The 9,434-nt window shown below is 34.8% G+C and overlaps 1 protein-coding gene across 1 annotated transcript; it reads right to left on the bottom strand.

Moving 5' to 3' along the window:
• Positions 1–1,680: 1,680 nt before the first annotated feature.
• On the bottom strand, positions 1,681–9,164 carry LOC127132371 (sucrose nonfermenting 4-like protein). The gene is made up of 13 exons (XM_051061315.1): positions 8,474–9,164; positions 8,230–8,317; positions 7,234–7,416; positions 4,690–4,797; positions 4,507–4,566; positions 4,324–4,413; positions 3,693–3,827; positions 3,139–3,283; positions 2,892–3,065; positions 2,643–2,706; positions 2,474–2,543; positions 2,250–2,367; positions 1,681–2,157 (listed from the first exon to the last, which is right to left on the bottom strand). The coding sequence occupies exons 1-13, from the start codon at positions 8,599–8,601 to the stop codon at positions 2,066–2,068; spliced, it is 1,455 nt and encodes a 484-aa protein (XP_050917272.1). The 5' UTR covers positions 8,602–9,164; the 3' UTR covers positions 1,681–2,065.
• Positions 9,165–9,434: the final 270 nt, after the last annotated feature.

Here is a 9,434-nt window from a genome sequence, read left to right on the forward strand (position 1 = left end):
TTGACGAAAAGGGATTGGGCTTGAGTAATTTCTTCTCTCTTCCCCGACTATTTGATTACTAGCCGTAATTAAATCTTGTTCAAATATTCGCCATCCGCCTAAAATAATCAAACACATCCAATATTTTGCCTTTTGGCATTAAACTTCAAACTCTTTTTTAAAACGGAAGATGTTTCGTATCAAGACGATGGAAAACAATGCCTCATCCACTTATATGTGTGAGTGAGTTAAGCGGTGTTTTTTCGCGAATGTTGATTTGTAAATCCATTATGCCGTGATGAAAACACTTGTTCCTCTAACTATTTTGAGTAAGTAATATTTTTCGTTCGATTGTAACAAAATAGATTTTGCAAAAATCGACCAACATACAAATATTTCTACTCAAAACTACATAGTCTTGAGTTCTCCATCGTACCCGAAGATACGTAGGAGCAAGACTAGCAATCTTGTCAGGCACCTTAACAGAAAATCTTTTGCGACCATTTCCTCTTTTTTTTTAAATAACTCGAGAAAGCAAACATTTTTAAGCTACTTATGCGCAAAACTAACTAAATATTTCACGTTGAGTACAACGGATGTGAGGGATATTAATACTTTTCCTCGCATAATCGACTCCCGAATCCGATTTGGTAGCAACGGTCATATCTTTGTCATTCTTTTAAGGATTGTATCGATATTTTTCTTTCTTTTTTTGGAATAAATAAAGTTCGATGGCAACTCTATTTATGACCTTCAAGCGTGTGATGCGCTCGTGGTTCTTTTTCACGCCGCGACAATGCCTTATATTATTGTTTTGCGTTATTGAAAAATTATTATTGAAGAAATTATTTGATCGAATCGCAGACTATATCGCTCTCTTGAATACGTTTTGCGGCACTACCCAAAATTATGCAAATCAGACACTCAACCACAATGCCTCCAAGATAAAATAATTCTGTAAGGTAATCATTTCTCAAACGAAGAGAAATACATATAATTCTCTAAGGAGAATTCAAAAAAATAATGGGAAAATTCTATCAATAGAAAAAAAAGGAAGAAATTGACGCTTCGACAATTCGAATAAATGCAGAGTTATGAGAATGAGGAGAAAAAAACTCAACGAAAATTATGTTCTGAAATGAAACATATACATTCCTTATTATAAGTTAGTTAAAATATTTAATCCAAAAAGTATGGAAGTAACCGAATTTTTTCAATTAGCACAGTACACTTAATTTTCCTGATTTAAGAAAAAATTTCAAACTCGTCTTAATATTAAAATATTGACATGTTTGAATATTATGTCGATAAAATCACATAAATATTTAATATGCTTCACATGTTTTTAAAATGTATGATATCACACAAAACTATGGTAATGAAACTCGCATAACGTCTCTACTTCTCTCCGTTAGCAAGGGTCAAACATAGGGTGGGTGAAGTTGAATGGCGATGTTATGTCTAGTAATGGAAGTCATGCTACCTATTAGCAGCGTTGTTCACAAACCAGATGGGAGCTTGATTTTTGGCTTTTCGGGCAAAATCGGAGCTTGTTCAACAATTATGGATAAACTTGGAACAATTCATTTTGTTTAAAATTGGATCATAAAACAACAAAAAATTAGGATATAAAAGATCTATCATTACTCTTCCTCGTGATCCAAAGGACAGCTCGATCAATTCAACTCATGATATCTTAGCTGCAAAGAGAAAAATAAGGTCATAATTATCTGAAAAAATAAACCTTAAATTACAACGATACAACCAGCCAACCAGATGCATGCTGCTTCTGCATATGGCTAAATGTTTCATCTTTTCCTAGTCCTTATTTTATTTTGATTTTTTTGTTGCTGAAGTTTCTCCTTGAATTCTGTTAGCACTGGACACAGACATTGCAGATGTGCCGGCACAAAAGAGAAAACCAATTCAATTTACAGAATTTTCTCTCCAATTTCTATCCTAAGAAAGGGATGCGGGCAAACAGCAAAAGATGTTCACCCAGCCAAAGACTATGATAAATAGAAAACAAATGCCAACAGAAAAGTTCCCTTCCAATGCCCCTACTAACACTGCCAATATATCCCAACTAGCCCAATAAGAATCTGAAAACATCGCATAATGAAATAATCCCTTCCACGCGCTTGCTACCAGCCTCCACAATCACAAGTCTCCTAACCCCTGCAACATGCAGAAAACCGGTCAACATGGGAACGGGCGAGCTTGTGTTTATTTATTAGTAAATAAAGTTTTATTAGTGAACAAAGTAATACCGGGATCAGCCAAACGCTCCATCACTTTGTGCAGCGAATCAGACCTCAAACACATATGACATCTGTGTCCATTGTTAGGCCCGTTAGAAGAATTTGCATCTTGTCCCAAGAGTAATGCCTACAACCATGGAGTTCAGATATTTAGATTCACTTTTCGCTGACAGACAACACAGCCTAACAAATGTACTCCTATTTTATCTCAATAGTCAGCACATAGAAGGTACCTGATGAATACTAATTTCGTCTAGAGATATCCGAGCATATGCTTTATCTTTAGCCAATGCAGTAATATCACTGCAAAGAAAATAATAGGCACGAATCATATATGATGAAGATAATCTTTCAAATTGTAAATATGAGAATCACACAAAAAGGGGAGGAAGAAAATAGTACCTTCTTGAGTATATGTCGAGCAATGAGTCATTGTCATCCACTATCGGTATTGTGCTAACATTAGCTGCAAAGTGAAAAGCATGTTCATGTAGGATATCAAAAGCTAGACCAAAAAAAGGTTAAAAGTACAGTGATTTTAACAAAACTGTCATTACTACAAAATCACGAACTAGAAAAGTGCCATGATTTTAAAAAAACTGTCATTACTACAGAATCGTGATTTTAACATTAAAGCATAAGATTGATCACCTTGAATAAACATATTTAGAGCAGCACCAAGAGAAGCATTTGGCCTTAGCATTGCAAGTGGCTGTCCATTTGGATCCCCAACTTTAGGCACCCACGTACCCAAAGGTATTGAACCAATCGGAAGTTGAAGGATGGGCAAAGAACCAGCAGAGTGCTTAAAATGCCTGCATATACCTGAAAACGTATTCCAAACATCGGTTCCAACTTCCAACCCGTTTATCTATAGACAACAGGCCTAGAAGCTTACATTTTAGAATTCCTGATAGGGAAGCAAGATGCAGCAGTTGGGGAAATGAACCATCCTCTGAAGAAGAATGAATGATAGGAACCGTTGACACATTGTTTTGCAAAACCTTCAAAGCCACGTCTTTTAAGCATTCATGGGGCCCAGCCTGAAGATCAAAGACAAATGAAAAGTATAATAAAAGGTTCAAGAGTTTACCTCCAGTTCTTTTTGATAGAGGGGAAATCAAACAACTAAAGAGTTAAGTACACAGCAAAGATTCATTTTCTTCAACATTTAATGTGGAACTCTCATTTATATAAATGCAAAAGAAGCTATCAAATTTATATGATACAAAATGATGAATACTGTAGAGGGAAAGGAATGATGAATATTTGAGAGAAGGATTGAAGCAGAGGTACGGCATAACTGATAGGATAAAATCATATGGAAAGCTGCTGGTACAAAACTATAGACAAATACATAAAAGGACATTGGTAGAACAACTTACAAACTATGAAATTGGCAGAACAACTTAGATACATGAAAACTTTATCACAGCCGTCAGGTACACTTACATGAACAAAACAAGGAGGATTTGATCCCTCATTATTATCAAGTGCCCTGCGTTGCTTTAATTTTCCCTCTTTCCAGGCTGCTATAGTATGAGTCTCAAGTTGTTCTTCAGTCAAATTTGATCCATGATTCCCCAACTGAAATTACAGATGTTACAAAAAATCATGCATTCAACTACAGGAGGGGGCTATGAGTCATAGATACTAAAGGGTAGCAATGAGCAATAATGATAGCAGATATGTTCACAAGAATATAGACCAACCACACTTATCTACAATGGAAGAACTAGAAGACATGTAGCCCAAAGATAAGAGCATCAAAGAATTTCATAATGCATATATTTTTTAGGTTTTCTCCCTAAACAATATTTACAACGTTACTGTACGAGCTGAAATAATCTTCATCTGAGCTTCACAAATAATCTATTATTAGCCTAATATAAGGATAACATGATTCTCATATAAAAAAAATTAAAACTATTTCTTGCCCACTAAGTTTTTCTGTTTTATCATTTTGTAATCAGCTGTTAAATAACTTAAAACGACGACCCTGTTAAAATTATAGTTTGTAGGGTTTGACTTTTGCCAAAAACTGGCACAGAAGGGTTGCATAATCGTTTTATTACCCACAAACCTCTTTCAATATGAGAATGAAGTCCATTGCACTAAGCACTCCAACAAACTGACTCTTGCCATAATCCCACAGAGGGGCCATAGGTACATCCTGAAAGAAGGTAACATTAAATACACATACGAGCATGGGTGTGTGCCCTGATGCAAAGGAAAAATGAATATATCTGAAAAAGGGGGGAAATACCTGCTCATAGAGAACATGGAATGCTTGCTTAACTGGTAAATTTATATCCAAGGCAATGACCTGCAATTATTATTAAAATATAATTAAATTACAAACAATAATGATCCAACATGAAATAAGTCTTAAATTATTATTGACTGAGGAAGTGACAAACAAAAATTAATAATGAAAAATCATTCAAACCTTCCCAGATTCAGGAAGCAGTTCATATGCAGTATGTGTAGACAAGAATACGGATATACGGTGGCGAGAGACCTCCAGATCAGACTCTGATATCCTTGGATTAGCTTCCTGGTAAAGCTCTCAAGTTAAGCAACTTCATTGTGTAGCACATAGTTTAAGACTATAAGGAATCAAGGATTATGACATGAAATCTCACACCATTTGAAATGAGATGAGGATATAGAAGAAAAAGTAAGAGGCCTAAATCTTCAAAGCAAAAAAAAAAAAAAAGATTCAACACTTCCCAGCATCAATTTATTTTTCATTTACATTCTAAAGATTTATCACTAGATGGAAGAAAGAAAAATTTGAAAGGGCACCTGTTAGGATGTTTTCTTTGTGTAAAAGAATTCCCAAAAATTGTATAGAATTATTGAAATTTTAGAATCTATATGTTTCATTGTTACTGAATATAATAGATTCAAGGAGCTTTTATAACAAAAAACCCCTTAAATCAAAGGAACAGTTCCTGAATCCAAGGAGCTGTTATAACAGAAACTAACTGCATACTGTAATAACACAAACCAACAGCATGTTGTTATAACAGAAACTAAAAGCATATCAGCTGGGACAGGCGCCAGACGTAATGCCTTAACCGACAGTATCTCTAACCCCCTTAGAAACTGGAGGTTTCTGTTTGACTATGGATTTGTCAGAGACTCAGTTTGCCTCTGTGATTGATGAGACACTACTAAACTTTTGTTCATTACTTTTCACCTGGCAAAGAATATGTCAAGCTCCATGTGTTTTGTTCAGCTATGGAGAGTTGGATCAATGTGCCAAAGAGACAGTACTTAAATTGTCACATGGTATTTGAGGACTGTGAAACTTAATTTGTAACTCAACGAGGGGACTGAAGATAAAGAATTTCAGTAGATAGAGTGGCAATGTTCCTGTATCTGCATCTGCACTGGAATGGGCAACTAAATTCTGTTTTCTGGACCACCATATACAAGGTTTGGGCCTAGATAGATAATTTCATTGTTACATAGTACCGATATTTCAGAATCGATTATTATGATTTCATTGTAACTGAATACAATAGATTCAACTCTATTATAGAGTTGTAGTTAGACTAACCTTACTCCCTTAAATCAAGGGAACAATTCCTGAATTCAAGGAGCTGTTATAACAGATACTGACTGCATATCGTCAGAACATAAACCAACAGCATGTTGTTATAGCAGAAATTAACAGAAAATAACAGCATGTCAGCTTGCGCCAGCTGTCATGCCTTAACTGACAGTATCTCTAACAAGAATTGAGTAAACAAGAGAATGAAACTAACTAGAATAAAGATGGATTAACAAAATTGAGAAAATACACCAATATAGAGCCTTTCCCTTTTAGGTCATTCTCAGGCATATGAAGCTAACAAAAGAAATTGTTCTCAAAATAATGGGGAAGATGGGAGTTTCCATAAAAATGTTCTCATAAGAAAGAGAAGAAAACCATTCCCAGATTCAATGCGGCAATATGATCAAAATCTTTCATGGAATCAGACATACATAATAGGTCTTGCAACCAGGTCAAATATCCAATGAGAATCACATTTACCACTTGTGATTTTTCCGGATAAGCCACTATAGTAGAAGGAACAAGGCAGAATATCACTTCAAAAGTAAATACTAAATACACCATCATTATTTCTACTAACACCTATTGGTATGGGTGGCAACAAATTTGATTCCTCTTAGACATGGTCTCAAGTTTAAGTTTTGTAAATGGAGAAAACAGGTGTTGGGAGACCTTTATCATCCTAAATGGGTGTATCTATAATCACTTGGACTCAAAACACTGACGCAGCCCAAAATGAATTTCAGAGACTAAGGGTCTTAAACCCAAAATATATGTATTCTGAATATTTCTTCTATATAGATTATAAATCTCAGACTTACAACAAACTCTGACTTTGGTATTTAGTACTAATATAATATTTGCAGCCACACATTGCTTGCCAATTCCTACAATTTTTCAGGAAGAAAAAGGCTTCATATTTTGGGGGGTGTTAGTGTAGATAGATCCTCATCAGTTTACAGCTTTAAAGTGTTATATTGTTCTCTCCCTTCAATCAGACTCAGAAACTCCTACTATAACTTCCATAAAGTTCAATGCAAACTTCAAAAGCAGTCTTCAAAATATCAATGGGTATAAATAGGACCACAAGGGCATGCATGGTTTTTAAACAAATGCAGCCCTGGTTTGAAGACAATGATGACATAGTATTAGTAATGCAAAAGGAGAACCACCGTCCTAAAAGCCAGTCTGTTTAGAGAGGAAAGCCAGTACATTAAATGGGAGTTCAGTTTCTTCCACAAAGCCAATGTAGAACTTGTGAATTGTGATACTACGCCAATCATGTTGTGTTGGAATGAACAGTCTATCGACAGGGAGGAGAGAACAACATACCAGACATCATTATCAATTTCAAGTAGAGATGAGAGCACTAAAGTATATGGAACATTAAAAGGTTGAGGCTAAAGAGGGAAGGAAGACGAGACTTACTGCTTGCCCAAAGACATCATTATCAACCTCCATGTGGGACCTACTGGGTGCTTCAGCACTTAAGATGGCAGATAACACATCAGGTTCTCTCGCTAAGTAAGTAGTATTTACTACTCCATAGTTCCCACTTGCAAATGGTTGCTGCTCATCATGACGCCATTCACCATCCACATTAAATTTGTACTGCACATAATTGGGAAACAATATTGTCCTTGTCAGCAGTATGGCTTCCCTGAATATCAGATACTATGCCAACAGGTATATGGTACTATACATAACATGACATAAGTGAGAGCATGGGAAAGTAAAATAATACAAAGATAAATAAAACGTCAAAGACTGTCTACTTTTTAAATGCAGAAGAAATGATGGAACATCTTATCAAAAGTTAATATAATTATCTTTAGACATGCCAAAATGTAAGCATTCTATCCTAATCAATGTTTGTTACATGATCAATATATAACCCAACCTGCCAAATGTCCTAAATATATCAAGCAAAAAAATAGATCTTATACAATAAGGAGATCAGTTCCCAAGAAAAGATAACACTATAAAATAGAACTTCTTAAAAGTATCACATAGCATATTTATTCATATGTTAGAATATTTTCAGAATAACTCTTCCCGTCATTAACATTTACTTGCTCACTCCTTCCCATAACTCCAAAAAGAGTAAGACAGCTCTCGTGCAATCCACAAAGGCCACCCCAATTTCACCAATCAAATAGAAATACAAAGTCTTAATGGGAAGTTGGAAGTTATCACAAAAGTTTCATTACTGTTTCTCAAAATTCTAAAGTAAAATCTTAATCCTAATCTCACTCACTATCTCACAACACGAAGTTCAAAGTAAACATGACACCAACCCCATCCCGCAGCAGTAATCAGCCAAAAACAACACAAGTAAATGACCTAGGAAAAAAGCTAATCATAGTAACCATAAAGATTTTTTCTTCCCATGTTCATTAAATTCATAAAGACCAAAAAAAAAACCTGATGATATCCCGGCATCAAGCTGCAAACAACCTGAAACACCGACGGGTATCCCTCCATCGGAGACATAGGTATATGTTCTGACCATCTATCCACACAAAAAAAACTCCATCAATCAAATATAATTATGACATTAATAAACAAAGAATTACAAAAATTCCATCAATCATATCCATATCTTAAACTAACAAATATCAATAGTTAAGAACAGCAACAACCACAGTAGTAATAACAAATCGAATACCTCGTGAAAGAACCACTGAGATACACTCTTGTTCCTCCATAAGGCCACACAAAACGCTTCGGAATCAAAATAGGTCCTGAAACTCCACCACTCCCCTCATATCCCCTATCTGTTACCGAAGCATACATTTTCCCCTCACACACAAAAAACTCAAACAACCACAAATCTCAACCACAACAACAACAAGTTATTATCACAAAGCCTCTGCCACCGGAATCTTCTACGGCGGAACAGAGGAGAGAACACAATCCCCTCCTCCTCAATGCTCAAATATACAGTGCACCTTCACAATCAACACCAACACTCTCTGATCGGTAATTCAGCACCGAATCAAAGTAACAGAACCAAAAAAAAATAAGAAGAAGAATAAGAAAAGTTTAGAGAGGAGAGTACGGTGAAAAATTAGGGTGCAATCGATCACGGAAAAAATGGAATTGATTTAGGTCAAGTGAAGAGAAAAGGGGGAAAAGTAAGAAGAAAAAGGAAAACGATGATACAGTGTGAAATTTGAAGAAAACAAAAATAATAATAATAATAATAAGCATTAATTGAAAAATGAATTAAAAATGGAAGGTAAGAGAGCACTGAATCTGATAGAAAACGAACGAGAGAAGAATAAAGAGAGAAGAGAAAGAAAAGAAAAATACAGTGGGTAGGGGTAGGGTTGTAATGGTAATTATGCCCTGGTCGGATTTGGAGAAGACATAAAAAAATTAGGGTTAAATAGTAGGGGAAAATTATAATTAAATTTTTTTTTTAGTTTTCAAAAATAATGACTATAATGTAGTTTTTTTTTTCTTATGAAAACTACTATATAGTATTTTTTATATAAAATAAATTTAAAATTTTGTGATAAATATATCCATATTTTTTAATCTCAAAAATAAAAACTTAACTTAGTGAAGACTTCAATTGATTGTAAAATGAATTTGTAAAAATTAAAAACAATTTTTTTAATAGA

Source organism: Lathyrus oleraceus, chromosome 3 (genome assembly GCF_024323335.1).
Source record: "Lathyrus oleraceus cultivar Zhongwan6 chromosome 3, CAAS_Psat_ZW6_1.0, whole genome shotgun sequence".
Taxonomy (NCBI): Eukaryota; Viridiplantae; Streptophyta; class Magnoliopsida; order Fabales; family Fabaceae; genus Lathyrus; species Lathyrus oleraceus.

Bases quoted from the DNA above. Each gene is read 5' to 3' on its own strand.
- LOC127132371 (XM_051061315.1), bottom strand. From the start codon at position 8,601: ATGTATGCTTCGGTAACAGATAGGGGATATGAGGGGAGTGGTGGAGTT. The intron at 4,567-4,689 runs GTTTGAATGATT...TAATAATTGCAG, and splicing joins TGCTTCCTGAATCTGGGAAG to GTCATTGCCTTGGATATAAA. The intron at 2,158-2,249 runs GTATTACTTTGT...TGCATGTTGCAG, and splicing joins GGAGCGTTTGGCTGATCCCG to GGGTTAGGAGACTTGTGATT.